Below are 18,990 nucleotides of genomic sequence, written 5' to 3' on the forward strand. Positions count from 1 at the left end.
CCAACAAGATGGCACCAGAGATCACATAGCTGACAGGTCAAACATTTTTTTTATGGTACATCTTTGGTGAACAAATCATTTCAAGGGGGTTAGTGGCCTGCACGAACACCCAATCTGACTCCCCCAGATTACTTTCTATGGGGGGGGCAGTGAAACAAGCAGTGTATCGTAACAGATCATGCACAACTGAGGAACTAAAAACCACAATAACAGCATATGTACGAGACATTCCAGTATATTAGCTGTTAAAAGTGTTTGAAAAAAGTGAAAAATGAGCAGTATTATTATACTGATGTGGAAGGAGGTCATTTTCAATCACCTTTTATAAACTATTCAAGTTATTGTAGTACTACATTCAATAAAATAATGAAATACAAATACAAAGTAATTATTGAAAAAGTTTCATCATAACAATTTTATAATTCCAATACATAACTTTCCAAAAGGACTGTACCAAGAAATCTAATTAAAATAAGCATGTTTTGTGAAAAAATTCCAATAATAAATGACATTATTAAGATATCTAATAATAATGTACATCTTGGCAAAAAAAAAACTTTAAAAAAAGTCAAAAATTGATAAAAAATATTCTGTAATATCTATTAAAAACAAAATATAGCATTTTAAATTTGCACCTACAGACTTATTAAATAATTTTCTTCATATTGTTTATAAATATTTTCTTAGTTTATTAATCTCCAGTACGATTATATAAATATTATATATTGAAAAATTAGTAGTTTAAGGAGTTTTTTACAGCTTATTTTGTAAAAGTATAATATAAATATTGAATAAAGTTTTAACACTTAACCAAATTGAAGTGTTTCTGTACTACAAGCCATTCGATTGGCTATTTTCATTCCATCAAAAGCTTTTTAGATTAAAGGAATAATAGTTGTTTTATTATTACATTGATCATAGTTTTTTTCATTAATCGCACCTTTATTATGTCAGTAATTACTTGAAATAATGTTTGTTATTGTCCATTTGTCCATAAGAGCGTGTAGAATTTATTTCTAAGTGAAATAAATTTTACACACTCTTATGGCACACAAATGGAAAAATTTTAAGACACTCTGCTGGCAGCAGAATTTGATGATGCAAGCATCGAATGGTACAAGATGTTGTGCTCGGACAAAAAAAAAATGTTAACGAACATGCATAGAAATTGCAAAAACCACTAGCCTACAGTATCACTCTAGCTTACAGTTTCAGAAGGCCAAATAAAAGTATAAAATACTGGAGATTCAAAAATAAGCTAACAAATTATTTTCTTATTACATCCTGGACAAATCAAATGGCAAACTTTCTAAGTTTTAGAAAAATTAAAAGATCAAGAAGCAGGAGTTTAATAAGTACTAAATCATTGTGACAAGAGTGATAACTGATCAGCAGTCACAGCAGCAAATAAAAATTCCAGCTTGATACCTTTAAGCTTCAACTGCTTTTTGCAGATGCTTTATTAACCCCTTATCAAAATATTTGTCAAGTATGAGTTAATATTAGTGAATTTTGATAATATTTGTAAATATTATACAAATAAAGAATTACATTAAACATTCCTCCTTCAATGAAATATTCAATTTGGGAAAATAATGAAAACATCAATGTAGAAAGTATAAGGTTTACTAACCAAATATTTTATCAAAAAAAAAAAATTTTTGTCTTACAATAAGGCTTGCTGTTTTAATACAAATTAATTATATACACTTACTAAACACACTTCACAATTTGCTGAACATTTTTTGGTGTTTGTGATGAACAATATCACTCATTTGATATTTGGTAGTTAGAATAATATGTTGTGATAAAATGTGTTCAATAAATATAATATCTACCCCAAAATGTTAAATGAATAAAAATAAAGTTTAAACTTGCTATAGACGTCAAAAATCTAAGAGGGAGACTACAATTCCATGACAAAATGAAAAATTTTCCTTCTTGATTATATCAGACCCAAACTATTATATTGCAAACTATCATGCTGTAGCAACAAACTATGACAGTATATAATAATATTCTGATTAATCATCAGATCTGTTACATATTAAGCAACTGTATTCTTTCAAATAAAATTATTTTTCCTTCTTTTCTTCTTATGACTTCCTTATGGTCACATTATATACTTATATTTAGGTTTATTAACTAACCAATTTCTTCAAATTTTATGTAATGTAGAAAATAATTTATTATCTAAAAATCCTTCTTTCATCATTTTAATAACTATGATATAATTAAAGTGTGTTGAGTGTATAAGATTTACAGTGTATACAAACAAATTGATACAAAGCATATAACATTACCTTTGATGGAGGAGGTGATGTATCATCTTGTTTCACTTTCAGAATACCAGGACTAGGTACTGCATATGGAGAATATGTTTTACAAACCCACTTTTCACCAGGTAAAATTCCACATTTCTCTTGTTGACTGAAAATAAAATAAAAGATAATACAGGATGATTACAGATGAAATATACACTTTTGATAGCTTATTAAAAATTTATTTTTTAAGAGTTGAGATTCTGAGTAACAGTACAAGGTGAAAAGATAAAGATGCTACGATTTGCTGATGATATAGTAATTCTAGCCGAGAGTAAAATGGATTTAGAAGAAACAATGAACGGGATAGATGAAGTCCTACGCAAGAACTATCGCATGAAAATAAACAAGAACAAAACAAAAGTAATGAAATGTAGTAGAAATAACAAAGATGGACCACTGAATGTTAAAATAGGAGGAGAAAAGATTATGGAGGTAGAAGAATTTTGTTATTTGGGAAGTAGAATTACTAAACATGGACGAAGCAGGAGCGATATAAAATGCCGAATAGCACAAGCGAAACAAGCCTTCAGTAAGAAATATAATTTGTTTACATCAAAGATTAATTTAAATGTCAGGAAAAGATTTTTGAAAGTATATGTTTGGAGTGTCGCTTTATATGGAATTGAAACTTGGACGATCGTAGTATCTGAGAAGAAAAGATTAAAAGCTTTTGAAATGCGGTGCTACAGGAGAATGTTAAAAATCATATGGGTGGATAAAGTGACAAATGAGGAGGTGTTGCGGCAAAAAGATGAAGAAAGAAGTGTTTGGAAAAATATAGCTAAAAGAATAAACAGACTTATAGACCATATAATAAGGCATCCTGGAATAGTTGCTTTAATATTGGAAGGGCAGGTAGAAGGAAAAAATTGTGTAGGCAGGCCTCGTTTGGAATATGTAAAACAAATTGTTAGGGATGTAGGATGTAGAGGGTATACTGAAATGAAACGACTACCACTAGATAGGGAATCTTGGAGAGCTGCATCAAACCAGTCAAATGACTGAAGACAAAAAAAAAAGAAAAAGAGTTGAGATGATTACTAACGTGATTACATAGAAGAATTAAGTTTTTATTTATAAATATTCAATATATGCACCATTTGTAACACAACAGATATCAACACAGTAGTCAAATTTGTCCCAAACACGATCAAGCATATGCGGATCAATGGTAGTAGCAGCATTTTTCATGCATTGTTTTAAGTCATCGATATCAACAGCAAGGGGTAGCAAAAACTTTGTCTTTAAAAAACCCCATAAAAAGTAGTTGCAAGGTACTAAGTCTGGACTATATGGGGACCAACACTTGGAAAACACCATGTTTTCCTCATTTGCACGACAAATCCATCATCTGGGAAGGCATTCATCCAGATAATTTCTGACCTGTTAGTGCCAATGAGGTGGAGCTCCATCTTGTACAAAAACAAAGTTGTCACATTCTTCCTCGAGTTGAGGCATTAGCCATTTGCTTAACATGTCCAGATAAATTACTTCGGTTGTTGTCACTTCGTGATAACACAGCCTATACACACTTTCACAAGATACAGGGCAAAGCACATTCACTTTAGGAGAATCGCGTTTGTAAATTTTCTCTTGTTTTCTGTACCCCATATTCTTACATTATGTCTACTAACTCTTCCACTAATGTGAAAGATATATTCATCATGAAAATTAGGAGATGAAAAAAGCCATCGTTATTTTCAACACATTCCTGCAACTTCAGACAAAAATGTTTACTAAGACTTCATCGTCGACATTTTAACTTTGTACTAACTGTAATTTATAAAGCCATCATTTTCCAATGTTTTCACAGAATTTTCCACACAAATAGTAGAGGAATTTGCAATTCTAAACTTGCTAATCTAGTCGATTTGCCTGGGCTATGTTGATACACATCACAAACATGATCAATTTGTTCCTTTGAAACAGGTCTTCCAGCACTTTTATTTTTATACAGACATCCTGTATTTTGAAATTGTTTATTCCAGTCATAGATTATTTTCTTGTTGGTGGTGATTTACCAGATTCTGTTCTGAAACATTACTACATGACAATAACAGAGTTTGTTTTGGCTAAATTGAGCACACAAAAAGCTTTCTCTACTGCAATAGCGACCATCTTAGCAGACTGGTATCATAACACATCAATCAGTAATATTAGCAGCAGAGCAGATATACTAACATGAACTTTAAAAATTCCCTGCAAAACTATATCATTTACTATATTCACATACACCAGTTTAATTTTTTATAAACCTATCGAAAGTGTACATTTCATTTGTAATCGACCTGTATTCAGATTCACGATCGTGCAAGGATTTTTTTTTATTATCAGAAAAAACTAACAAAATATATACATGGCTATATAATTTTTTTTTTATTCTGTTTTTTTGTCAAGTAATCTGAAGGCAGGTATAGGCAGTTGCATCGCATATAAGTAACAGTGGAAGAGGCTGTGTTGGTTAAGCCACCATGCCATGACATACATTGGCACATCTCTTAAAAAACAAAATTCTAAAAAACCTGAAAATGGATTTTAAGCATTTATCTGAAGAGTATTTGGGCAAGTTGAAATCTAGTGAATATCTCATTTGGTGTTGCCTGGAACTAGAAAAATTTGCTATCATTGTTTAAAATTTTTTCACACCTTTCAAGGTAAATGTTTAGATATTCCAAAAAATATTACTCATACCAAAAATAAATAAGTTGATATCTCATCTATTACTAAAAAATAAAAAAAATAAAAATTAGTAAATTTCATTGTAACTCTTAATACTCAGAATTTAAAAAAAATACTTTTTTATTGTGCACTTACACCATAAGAAGGTGGATAAAATTTTCATCAATTTATTTCCAGTAGTTTTTGCTGGGTGTTGATTATGAATCACTCACAATATATTACAATATATTTTATATATATCAATATATACGAAGTGTGTGAGAAAAGTAATGAGACACTTTTTACTAAGCAAAGGTTTTAATTTTTTTCAAACGACAATGTTATCCCCTTCAAAGTAGTTCTCTTGGGTAGTTATACACCAGTGGAGTCATTGTTCCCACTCCTGGTAGCAGCGCTGGAAGGCTTCAACAGGTAGGGCTTTTAACTGGTCAGTCACAGTCTTTTGAATGTCCTCCAGAGTTCCAAAATGACATCCTTTTAAGACATGTTTCAATTTCGAAAAAAGGAAAACGTCACAAGGACTCAAATCAGGTGAATATGTTGGGGGGGGGGGGGGTTGAGGAACTGTAGGATTAAGATAAAAAATTCCCTGATGGAATTGGCTGTGTGACACAGGGCACTGTCATGATGAAGCATCCGCTTGTCTGCAATGTCTGGTTTCACGCGAATTATTGTTTTCCTGAGCCTTTCAAGGACACCTTTGTAAAACACTTGGTTGACAGTTTGTCCTGGAGGAACAAATTCTTTTTGCACTATACCCCTTCTGTCAAAAAAGCAAATCAGCATGCTTTTGATCTTTGATTTGCTCATTCAACATTTTTTTGGTTGAGGAGATGATGGAGAGTGTACCACTCTTCAGTTTGCCGCTTTGTTTCAGGATCGTACTCAAATATCCAGGATTCATCACCTGTGATCACACGATTGAAGAATTCTTGGTCATTGTCAATCCTCTCAAGAAGATCAACGCACACATTTCTTCGATTGTCCTTCTGTTCCGTTGTGAGATTTTTCAGCACCAATTTCGCACAAACCTTTTGCATGTCCAAATCTTCTGTCAAAATTTCATGTACAGTGAAAGTGTTTAAACTGTTCACTCATCATCCTTATTGTTAAACGACGGTCTGATCTCACATGAACCCTCACACTCTCAATGTTTTTGTCAGATTTTGAAGTTGAAGGTCACCCTGAGCAAGGTTGATCTTCAACGTGTTCTCGGCCTTCCAAAAATAATTTGTGGCAGCAGAAAACTTGTGCTCTTGATAAGCAATGTTCCCCATAGGCCTGTTTCAACTTTTCAAAGGTCACACTTGCAGATTCCCCAAGTTTAACACAAAACTTGATTGTACAATGTTGCTCTAAATTCCGATGCCCCATTTTCGTAACACACAACTTCACTGATTGTGCTGTCAAAAATAATGTGTTGGCTGAACGGAGTTGAAACTCGTACTGAGCATGTGGAAAGGATGAACAAACTGGTCTAGCACAGACCGGTGGACACAGCGTTGCCAGATTGCTCAAAGTGTTACCAATGTCATTACTTTTCTCACACACTTCATATGTGTATATATTTAATATTATATGAAACATTCAGTAAACCTTAGATAAAGTTTGGATAAGTTAAGCTTACCATATTAATTTTTGCAGCATCCCACAATCTCAATTGGTAATGAATTCTATAATTACGTTATATAAAATTTTTTTCTTAAATTATTTTAATGTAGATTTTCTCTTTTAAAGATTTTAAATTGTATTATGAGCATGTATGTATATTTTGCTGTTCAATATTGGAATAATGAAATCTTAAAACTTAGTATTTTCCTTTGTTCTATTATCATTATTGTCAACTATTAGATTGTAATTTTATTATGTTTTTAATTGAATCAACATCTTCAAATGTGATTTCGTGGTATATTTCTGTTTATACATGTAATATTTTACAGGTATATTCTTTTTTTTATCATTAATTTTAACAATTAGTAAATACTATTGGCAAATCAAACAGATTATTTAACAGGTTGACTGCCACACTGAAAAATGCAACATTTCCAAGGCTGCTATACTTATTTTGCTAAAAACATCCATCAGTGTGCCATATTTTTTTTTTTCAATTTCAATGAAGATTTTGTTACCCTATTAAGTTTTGATAACAATTATTAATTGCTATATTTTTTTTAACATAAATTTACTAAAAAGGTAATCCCTTCTATAATAAAATATCACATCTTACTAATAATTATACTTCGAATTGAGATTTTTAAATTAAAATTTGAATTTAATATTTTTAAGAGTACTTTGTATTAAAATACAACTAAACTTTGTCAGTAAACAACTAAAATTAATTCACATTTTATCACTTTTCAATTATGTTTATTTTGCTTTTATTTGGCGATTTACAAAAAAAAATTCTTCAATTTGAAATGGAAAGAAAAATATCTGGGCTACATACAACACAATAATATACAGAACTTCATTTTTAAAATGTTTAATTTGATACAAAAAATTAAAAATAAACAACGATATTGCATCTTAAGTGTGACATAACATTGAGACATCATTTGATACCTCTTAGCAGTATTGGATTGCAAAACTGAGACATCAAATTGTTTCATAGCAATAATGGATAACTGGCTGGACATAAATTGATGTCTCATGGCAGCCAACCTGTTAAAACAGATTTACCAAACATTACACAGCATATAAAAACAAAAAAAGAAGTATGTCTAATGTAGCTGACCATTTGTTAGAATACAAACATAGTAATTACTGATTGCAAAAGTAATTTATAGATTTTAGAAGTATGTAATAATGATAAAAAAAAATGAATATACTTAGTATTACATTTATAAATGTAACCACAAATATAAAATGATGAATCAACAGATCACATTCGAAGACGATAATTTAATTAAAAACATAATAAAATTACAACCTAATAGTCGCCAATAATGATAATAGAACAAAGGAAAATATTACGTTTAGATCATTCTAATACTGGGCAGCATATGCATACGCGCTTATAATACAATTCAAAATTTTTATAACAGAGAAAAATCTAAAATAATATAATTTAATATACTTATATTTATATTTAAATATAATTTAATCTAAAATATAATTTTTTTTAAATTATATAAAATTTAATTAAAAACTTTTGTGAAATCTGTTTTCTATTGTGGATTCTCTGTAAATCATTTCTTGGAAAATTAATATGGTTTAATATGATTAATTTAACAAATCTAATTACTGTGTTTTGATGGTTTATATTTCATGTAATGAAAGTGATTAATAAATCGATGAATTCTTTGAATTTTCAAAACATATATATATATATTTAAATTCTATTAATTTAACAGTACAGAGGAATAATATGAACCTTAAAATGATTAATAACATACATAACATACATCTATGTGTGGGCCATAGGGTATTTAATACGGAAATTAATTTTTTATAACTTTTCACAGCCATTTCAAAGTCCTGTGTTAACTGCAGTCTAGCAAATTATTTACACGACCTTTGTCATTTTACATTTATTTATGAAGTAAAACAATTATTGCATACTCAACAAATATTTCTGAATTAAAAAACTTTAAATTTTTTTTTTAAACTTACGTTGGTGTACCTGGAGCTTGATATCCCTGTCGACTTGGCCTTAAACGACGTGGAGTAGTTACTCTTGTAGGCCTTGCAACTACAGTATCACCACCACAAACCAATTCCATTAAATGAGCTGTACGACCACGAGCAGACTGAGGACTGCTATTTTGATTTTCAATTATTGTAGATTTTTCTGGAGAAGTATTGAACAATTGTTGCTTACATTTTGAACCAACCTGTAAAAGTGATGAGTTCTGTTTTAACTCCAGATTTTTTTGTTTGCCATGTAAAATATCAGGCCTCTTAAAAGATTTTTTTTCCTTATTTGATATGATTTCAAATACACTGACAGATTTTTCTGGTAATTTTATATCAGAATTAATTTCTATAGCTTTAGAATCACTAATGTCATCGTTAGTAAGAGGAATTGTACCGTTAACTTTTGCATTTTTGCCCATGTAATTTTCCTTATTTTCAGTAATATTATCTTCTATACATTCCACAGCAAGTGTAACAGTGCAATCTGTCAATTTATTATCTGAAGCACTTGCAACATTACTTATTCTTTCTTCATCCTTATCAAAAGTTTCAGTCAAATCATTCACTAATTGTCGACAAACATGAAACTTACTCCTTGTCACACCAACACTATTATTTAAATCAGTATCAGCAAGTCTTATAATACTAATATTATTTAATTCTTCATTGTCTACTATCTTTGTCTTATGACAAACATTCTTTGAATTATCATTTATTTCTTCAGTTTTGTAATTTCTTGAAATTACACAATCTGTATCGTGGTTTATTTCTGATACAACTGTATCTTCAGTATTATTGTCAGATGGACTGAAGTAATCAGAAACTGTTTTAAGTTTATCTGCTGCTGATTCAATGTCTAATTTATTATCTACTTCTAACTGAGAGATATCAGTCTTCAATTTATCAGTGATTAAATCATTATCTAACTCATCAACGCTATCCTTTATGATAATTTCATTTTTACTAATAGAATCTGTAATCGTAAATACTGAAAGAGTAGTTTCTTGAGAGCTATATACAATCTCTTCAGAATCGAATACTTCACAAATTCTATCAATATTTTCTTTATCATTAATTTGTGATGATGTCACTTCATCATTTAAATTAATCGAATCCAGTCTTTTCTTTTTATTGGATCTAATGACCCAATTATCAAGAAATTTAAAATGTGGTGATGTTGATTTTGATGAAATATTAATGTTACTATCTTTCTCATCTGAGGTAACTTCACTAGTACACGATGAATGTATTAAATTGGTTTGTATTTGATCACTGATATTTTTATCCTTTTTAACAGGTTCATGGGAAATAACAGACAATCTTTTATTCTCAGTTTTTTTCATACTACATTTAGGTAAAGATTTAGTTAACTTTTCATGACATAAATCAGAATTATCTTTTATGGTACTTGAGCTTGAAATATGGCTATCTAATGTGGTATTTTTTTCAAGTATTACAAAACTATTTTTAATAATATTTTCTTCATTAATAACAACTGATTTTGAGGATTCATCAAAAGTTCCTAAAATCATATCTTCTGTATAAACTCTATCAGATACGTGTACACTTAATTCAGACTCTCTATCTTCATTTTCAGTAATACCTGATTCTAAAGTCTTGGATTGTTGAATTTCATCATCAGTTTTTTTTGTTTTCTTAGGCGAGTGTAGTTCAATTTTATGAGGAGATATTCTCTTTTTGTTCCTGTTTGCCAGCATCTGTTTATCTGGAGTTGACATTTTAGGAGGACAACACTTACCTTTATCATTCTTAAGACAATCACTATCATGAAACTTTTTACTACCAGATGTACCACTTACTAAATCAGTTTTCATTTCATCAGACAATTTTGTTGAAGATGTTTCTTCAACACAATCTGTCTTATCTGATTCTATATCTACAATTTTAACGGATGAAATGTGTTCATTTTCTTTAATTTCATTTACCTTTACTATAGTTTGGTTATTGCTAATAGTTTCTTTCTTAATATTAACTGCCACATTAATATCTATTTCTTTACCTGCATCCTTCTGTTTTAATGATGGAGTTTCCTTAATATTATCTGCTTTTCTATCAGATTGTAATTTTTCATAAGCCAATTTACTGGAAATTTTATCAACACAAATTACATCTTTCTCATGATTTTCACTTAAATCTCTGCATATTTTTTTATCAGAACATAAAATATTATTTTTTACTTCATTATTAAAAATCAAAGAATTCACGTCAATATTATCATTAAATGTTATACTCTTTCTAACAGTACTTTCTGATTTTAAATTCATTTTTTCATTAGAACCCTCAAATTCATTTTCATGGTCCATCTTTTTTAGTATATTTTGCTTTCTGTTGGATCTTCTTTTTTTGCAAGCAGTTAAATCAATTTGTAAAGAGGGAAGCAAAGAAGCAACCTGTGAATCATGAGTACAATCAACATATGCTTTATCTTTAATGTTTGATTCAAGCATAATGGATATATCATCCTCTTTGATATCACTGTTATTTTCTGAAGATATTTTCTCTCTAGAATTTTGAATTTCATCTTTTGAATCAGTACTATCTACAGATTTTGATTCAGTTTTACTAACTTGATTAATAAAATGACAAAAATTTTTGGATTTAATATTTTTATCAAAATTATTTTGTTCAACCAATGAGTGTGGTGTGAAATCGGAAAGAGGTTTTACATCACATTGCTTCTCCAAAGTAGAAACTTTTTTAAAAGTAGAATCACAACAAACACATGGACTTTTTGGCATTTGTGTCCTCTGATTCAATCTTAACCGTCTTACAGGTGTTGATACAATTTTAATTTCATAGTCTGTATTATCTAATGAATCTGTATCCACTTTATTTGTCTTTTTAAATGTACTCTTTGGTGAATTCATTATTTCAACTTCCACATTATTCATGTCAGGTACAGGTAAAGCAACAACTGAAACATTGACCTGTTCATCTACTTCAGGTTTTTCAAAGGACAAATCTATATCAGTTTGTGATAACACATCAGAAAACTCATGTACTACTTTGTGAACCTTATTATCTGTTACGTCTATTGCTTTTGAAATCTCACTTCGCATTTTCTTATCTCTTTTAGTTGAATTATTCCTTAAAGAATTACGTTTAACAGCTTGTGAATTTTTAATATGTTTTTTGGATTTATTCTTACCTAAGGAATTATCAGATTTGTCATTTTCTATGACAGAGTTTGAAGCGAGACAAATTGCCACATCACATAACTGATTATCAACAGAATTAAAACATTCCTTATCATTTGTTTTCATAGAACTAAGAGCGTTTGAGATTAAATTATTATTTTGTAATTTACTACTACAAGTTTCCCTGAATGATTCCGGAAATGTAGCATTTTCAGAATCTTCACATACATTGGAAGGTAAAGTAGATTTTCTCTCACAAGCACTATTACTTTTAGTCTTTACACAGTTATTAGATTTATTATTAACAAGATTATCCAATACAATATCAGTACGACCCATCACTGATTTCTTATCACCCTTCATCTTAACTGCAGTTTTAATCTTTTTACGAATTGCTAATTTCTGTGGTGAGATTTTCATAACTTTTCTCCTAGTACTTTTACGTAAACATTGATTATGTTCCTCATGAGCCTTTCTCGATTCCTTTTTCTTTAACCTTTCTTCATCGCCTGTATTTGCACACTCTACTGGGTCAACTGAATCATTACAATCATTTGTATTTAATTCTACAACTTCTTTTGTTTTTAATTTTTCACATACTTCCAATTCATTAATTTCATCATTAGAATTGTTTTTATCCACATTTAAATTGAGATTTTTAACATTTTTGTTAACAGACTGTTCTGATACTAAATTATTATCATTAATTTTACTTTTTTTATCAGCACAAATTACTGTTTCTTTTTCCTTAGTAAGAGAATTATTTTGTTTCATTGGAACCTCAGTTATATTTAAGTCATGAGAATTCTTTAAAATATTTTCAGTTTTCTCTTTGCATTTAGCAATGTTGATTTCAATTCTGGAAAAAAAAAACAAATATATTTTATGCATTATTTAATTAACACTATATACTTACACCCATAAAATGTGCAATGTAAAAAAAATAATATTAGTTATTAAAATTAAACTGTAATTGATACTCAATTTCTCCCCATGTGCCTATGAGAAATTCTCCTTACACAGCCATCTTAAATTAAAGTTGCTACAAGCAATGTTCTTATTTTATGTGTTGTCTAATTTGGCACTAGGCATTACCTGTTTATCATATTAAGTAAATAAATAGATTCATATATGATATTAAATAACTGACCAACTTAACAGTTCAAAATTCGTTAACAAATCAGAAATAACTTTTTTTTAACTTTCCAGTGATACATATTTTTTTCTTATTCATAAATACAATAAAACTATGCAATGAAGATACAAATTAAAACAAAACATGTAAATTTGGAGAGCCAGTACTGCAAATAGTATTTTAATTTGTTTTTTTTTTTTTTTATTTTATTTCTGATAAGCAATTTATAAGCCATAAAGAAAACACTTTTATTTTGTTTCAGGTATAATTTAGTGTTTAATGTTCAAGTGATGAATGAATAATTTATCAACTGCTATAGATCAAAACCATATAAATATGAAACAATGCAATGAAAGTGAACAATGAAGTGAACATTTGTACTATCTAAACCTACAGAGAACAAAATGTTTTCTATTATATTCTGAAACTAGCTCCCTGTCACAGCTTTGCCTGTGCTATATGGTTATTTGCATTTCCTGTAGTGGTCAATTCTTTTATTTTATGTTTTTAGTCAAGTAATTAGAAACAGTTGCAGTCATTCATACATACAATTACGATGGCAGAGGTTGTGGTGGTTGAAACCTGACAGCACTGTATACCTTCACACTCCTTAAAAAATCTGAATTAAAAAACCCTAAAATAGTTTTTAAATATTCATCTAAAGAGTAATTGCAAGCCCAAATTTACTGAATATATAGTTTACTATAGTGAAGATTGGGAAAATTTACAATCATTGTTCAAAATGTTTTTTACATTTCTTCATCGCCTTTCAAGGTCAAATTTCAAAATCTAGAAAAAGAAAGAATTAATTTCACTGTTAAACTACAAATTTCAAAGTGGATTTTCTTAGTATGCACTTACACCGTAAGGAGAAAGTGTATACAAATTTTCATCAATTTATACTTTACTAGTTTTTGCAGGAAGTTGATCACTCACATGGTTTTATATATATATATATAATATACATATATATTGGGTTACTGCGAAACTTACCCTGGAGCAGACATTGATAGCGACCATAATTTGGTGATAATGAAATGTAGATTGGGGTTTAAAAACCTGAAGAAAAGGTGTCAGATGAATCGGTGGAATTGAGAGAAGCTTGAGGAAGAGGAGGTAAAGAAGATTTTTGAGGAGGACATCGCAAGAGGTCCGAGTAAAAAAGATAAGGTAGAAAATGTAGAAGAAGAATGGGAGAATGTTAAAAAGAAAATTCTTAAATCAGCAGAAGCAAACTTAGGCGGAATAAAGAGAACTGGTAGAAAACCTTGGGTTTCAGACGATATATTGCAGCTGATGGATGAACGTAGAAAATATAAGAATGCTAGTGATGAAGAAAGTAAAGGAACTATCGGCAATTAAGAAATGCTGTAAACAGGAAGTGCAAACTGTCGAAAGAAGAGTGGATTAAAGAAAAGTGTTCAGAAATGAAAAGAGAAATGGACATTAGTAAAATAGACAGAGCATACAGGAAAGTTAAGGAAAATTTTGGGGTATATAAATTAAAATCTAATAATGTGTTAAACAAAGATGCTACACCAATATATAATACGAAAGGTAAAGTCGATAGATGGTTGGAATATATTGAAAAGTTATACAGAGGAAATGAATTAGAAAATGGTGTTATAGAGGAAGAAGAGGAAGTTAAGGAGGATAAAATGGGAGAAACAATACTGAGATCTGAATTTAAGAGAGCATTAAAAGATTTAAATGGCAGAAAGGCTCCTGGAATAGACGGAATACCTGTAGAATTACTGCGCAGTGCAGGTGAGGAAGCGATTGATCGATTATACAAACTGGTGTGTAATATTTATGAAAAAGGGGAATTTCCGTCAGACTTCAAAAAAAGTGTTACAGTCATGATACCAAAGAAAGCAGGGGCAGATGTGAAGAATACAGAGCAATTAGTTTAACTAGTCATGCATCAAAAATCTTAACTAGAATTCTTAACAGAAGAATTGAGAGGAGAGTGGAAGAAGTGTTAGGAGAAGACCAATTTGGTTTCAGGAAAAGTATAGGGACAAGGGAAGCAATTTTAGGCCTCAGATTAATAGTAGAAGGAAGATTAAAGAAAAACAAACCAACATACTTGGCGTTTATAGACCTAGAAAAGGCATTCGATAACGCAGACTGGAATAAAACGATCAGCATTTTAAAAAAATTAGGGTTCAAATACAGAGATAGAAAAACAATTGCTAACATGTACAGGAACCAAACAGCAACAGTAATAATTGAAGAACATAAGAAAGAAGCCGTAATAAAGGGAGTCTGACAAGGATGTTCTCTATCTCCGTTACTTTTTAATCTTACATGGATCTAGCAGTTAATGATGTTAAAGAACAATTTAGATTCGGAGTAACAGTACAAGGTGAAAAGATAAAGATGCTACGATTTGCTGATGATATAGTAATTCTAGCCGAGAATAAAAAAGATTTAGAAAAAACAATGAACGGCATAGATGAAGTCCTACGCAAGAACTATCGCATGAAAATAAACAAGAACAAAACAAAAGTAATGAAATGTAGTAGAAATAACAAAGATGGACCACTGAATGTTAAAATAGGAGGAGAAAAGATTATGGAGGTAGAAGAATTTTGTTATTTGGGAAGTAGAATTACTAAACATGGACGAAGCAGGAGCGATATAAAATGCCGAATAGCACAAGCGAAACAAGCCTTCAGTAAGAAATATAATTTGTTTACATCAAAGATTAATTTAAATGTCAGGAAAAGATTTTTGAAAGTATATGTTTGGAGTGTCGCTTTATATGGAATTGAAACTTGGACGATCGTAGTATCTGAGAAGAAAAGATTAAAAGCTTTTGAAATGCGGTGCTACAGGAGAATGTTAAAAATCATATGGGTGGATAAAGTGACAAATGAGGAGGTGTTGCGGCAAAAAGATGAAGAAAGAAGTGTTTGGAAAAATATAGCTAAAAGAATAAACAGACTTATAGACCATATAATAAGGCATCCTGGAATAGTTGCTTTAATATTGGAAGGGCAGGTAGAAGGAAAAAATTGTGTAGGCAGGCCTCGTTTGGAATATGTAAAACAAATTGTTAGGGATGTAGGATGTAGAGAATATACTGAAATAAAACGACTAGCACTAGATAGGGAATCTTGGAGAGCTGCATCAAACCAGTCAAATGACTGAAGACAAAAAAAAAAAAATATATAGTATCCCCCATCTCGGCTTCACCCGAGATTATAATGTAGCCAACCCATTTTCTAACAGTATTAAATTGACAGAACTTTCAGGTATATATTTTTTGTGGAGTTTTGATTTTCTAGTAACCGAATTTACTGACTTTCCAAATTACCAGATCTGGAAAGTCCAACATGTAACTGTCCATGAGAAAAACAGTCTCAAATCATAAATCAATACCAATGTGTTTGAATGTCTGGCCTTGCGCTTTATTGATTGTTGTATCAAACAAAAGTTTCATAGGGAATTGCAGTCTCTTGAATTGAAATGCGGGATATAAGAGCAAGTTCTCCTGCAGTTGAACCTGTTAAAATAGTAGCCTCAATGATGTGATTTTATGTAGTTTGATTTGCAATCTCATGTCATTGCATAACCTTGGAGGGTTAAGGTTTTGCTGTAAAATAATCAGAACTAACGCTTTAAGATTGAGACTATGAGATGGAAAACCTGCAGGATTACGAGAATTCAAAATTTCTCGAGGACAGTAGACTACATAATCTACCGATGGATATTCCTTGCTTTGCCCTTCAACTTTTTCTAAAATCATGCTATTAATTTTAAGTGCAGAAATATTTCGAGGAGTCAAAGTAGATCTTTTACAAAGCCACTCATATGGTTTTTGTAAAAGCTAACTAATTTCTGAATAAATACTGGAAATGGGATCATCCATTGTATGCAATGGTACCAACGGTACCATTGTTTTCATCGACAAAAATATAAAACTCACTGTGAGGAAGAGTCCAATTTCCAATGTTTAGCAGTTATAAAGGAAAGTTAGCATCGCCACCTACAAGATGAACTCTCATACTAATTCTTAAGTTAACAGTGAGGACAAATTTCCATAAGGGTGATGATTTAAGGAATGCATGAACATCCTGCCCTAGTTCCTCTTGCGATGACAGGTAATGTTTGCCGAAAGTCTCCAGCAAACATGAAAGTTGTACCACCCATTAATTTACCGCATGATCTAATATTTTGAAGGGTTCGATCAATGGCTTCAATATGACCTCAATGACTCATTGTGCATTCATCCTACACTATAAGTTTAGCATCTTGCAAAATCTGTCCAAGTGGACCATTTCTAAAAATAGAACAAACAGATTCTTGTCCACATGCAACATTTAACAGTAACTTAAAAGTGAAGTGTGCAGTTCTCTCACCATTTATAAGTATAGCAGCTATTCCTGTGGATGCTACACAGATTGCAATGTTTTTAGTTGAGCGAACTTCAGCAAGAAGCTGATTGATTAAGAAAGTTTTCCCAATGTCTCCAGGAGGATCTAAGAAAAAAATTTTTTTGGGTTGTTGCTAGCAACACTGTCATTTGTCATCAAAGCCTGATTTTGATCTGGTACTAATTTAGGAAGATTAATACAAGGGTTGTTCAATAAGTCATTAGAACAAGATAGAAAAACAAATTGTTTTGTAAAGATTTTTTTTATTTTTCAACAAAATCTCCTTTTAACACTATATACTTTTCCAAGTGTTTCTCCAACTTTTTTAAGCCGTCCAAAAAGTAGGATTTCAGAAGGTCCTCAAAATAAGCAGGTGTGTACCCGTGCATTGTCTTGATGGAAGAGGTCTTTGCCTTCTTTAGAGACCATTTGCCTTCAAAAACCCACGTTTTGACCGTTCCTGTCTCTGAAGTGTAGTAGTGTATCCATGTTTTGTCCACAGTTATGTATCGATGCAGAAACTCGTCAGGATTGTGACAAAAAAGCGTCAAACAGCCTCAGAATCGACCACACGATTGTGTTATTCTCCACAGAGAGCAAATGTGGGACCCATCTTGCCAAAATTTTTTTCACACCCATTTTTCATGCAAAATTTAAAACACTTTACCTTGTATATCGCAAGGTAAAGTGGCCGCAACTATTCCCTGTGGCCGCAACTATTTTGCGCACTATGATTCATCGATCACTCAAAACGATATCATGAATTTTGTCAATTATTTTTGGGGTGGTCACTTCCACTGGACATCCTGAATGATGTTCATCTTCTGTGGATGTATGGCCACGTTTAAATTCATTTACTCAATTGTAAACACAGGAGGAGATGTTCCATAAAACTTCATCCAAATTAGCTTTGATCCCTTTTGGTTTTAAGCCTTTTAAGTGTTTAATCACCATTTGAAACTCACTCTTTTCCATTTTCTAAATAAACAATAGCCTGTTGCTTCAATCAACTACGACAATGAAACCACATGATGGATACAGCTAAAACTTTAACTGCACTCTAGTGACAAATTACGCTTATTTTCTGAGGACTTACTGAATAACCCTTGTACTTACAAATTCTTCATGTTCACTGACATCAAAAGAAACATTGTAATATAAGCATTAATAGCTTCTTGATTATAAAGTGTTGGTGTTAGTAAACTGAGATAGCATAATCATTTCTCACATAATGTTACAACAATATTTTCAATCTCAATGAGACCTCTACTCAATATTTCAACTGAAAACGTAATCTCAACATTTTTTATTGGTTTGACGTCAGATTTGATAATAAAACATCTTTACAAAAATCTTTTTTTTGAAAATTTCCCATAATACATACGGTTGGGCATGATGACAAAAAACTAATATAATTGCAAATAATTCTTTTTATTTAGGCAAAGACTAACAGATAGAAGCATCAGCAAGCATGTCTTTCCAGTGAGACAGTGCAGCGCAAGCAGCTTTATATATTAGGTGCAGCATACCATCAACAGTTTTCAAGTAGTCAAAAGATGTAGGTCCTTTAACATTATGTAGTAATATACGCAGATGAAAGCATTTACTTTGGTTTTGATGAATTGTATTTACTATACCCAGAGCAACATCCTTTTTGATTACAGAAAATCCTTGGA

At 30.8% G+C, this 18,990-nt stretch overlaps 1 protein-coding gene across 1 annotated transcript in view; it reads right to left on the reverse strand.

Annotated features, from left to right (window-relative positions):
• Positions 1-18,990, reverse strand: part of LOC142326097 (uncharacterized) — a 126,718-nt gene that overhangs the window by 26,588 nt on the left and 81,140 nt on the right. Inside the window, exons 15-16 of the mRNA XM_075368282.1 lie at positions 8,616-12,656; positions 2,304-2,430 (exon numbers count right to left, since the gene is read on the reverse strand). Of these exons, the coding sequence (XP_075224397.1) occupies positions 2,304-2,430; positions 8,616-12,656 (4,168 nt within the window). The remainder of the gene's footprint in view (positions 1-2,303; positions 2,431-8,615; positions 12,657-18,990) is intronic.

Source organism: Lycorma delicatula, chromosome 1 (assembly GCF_047948215.1).
Source record: "Lycorma delicatula isolate Av1 chromosome 1, ASM4794821v1, whole genome shotgun sequence".
NCBI classification, from domain to species: domain Eukaryota; kingdom Metazoa; phylum Arthropoda; class Insecta; order Hemiptera; family Fulgoridae; genus Lycorma; species Lycorma delicatula.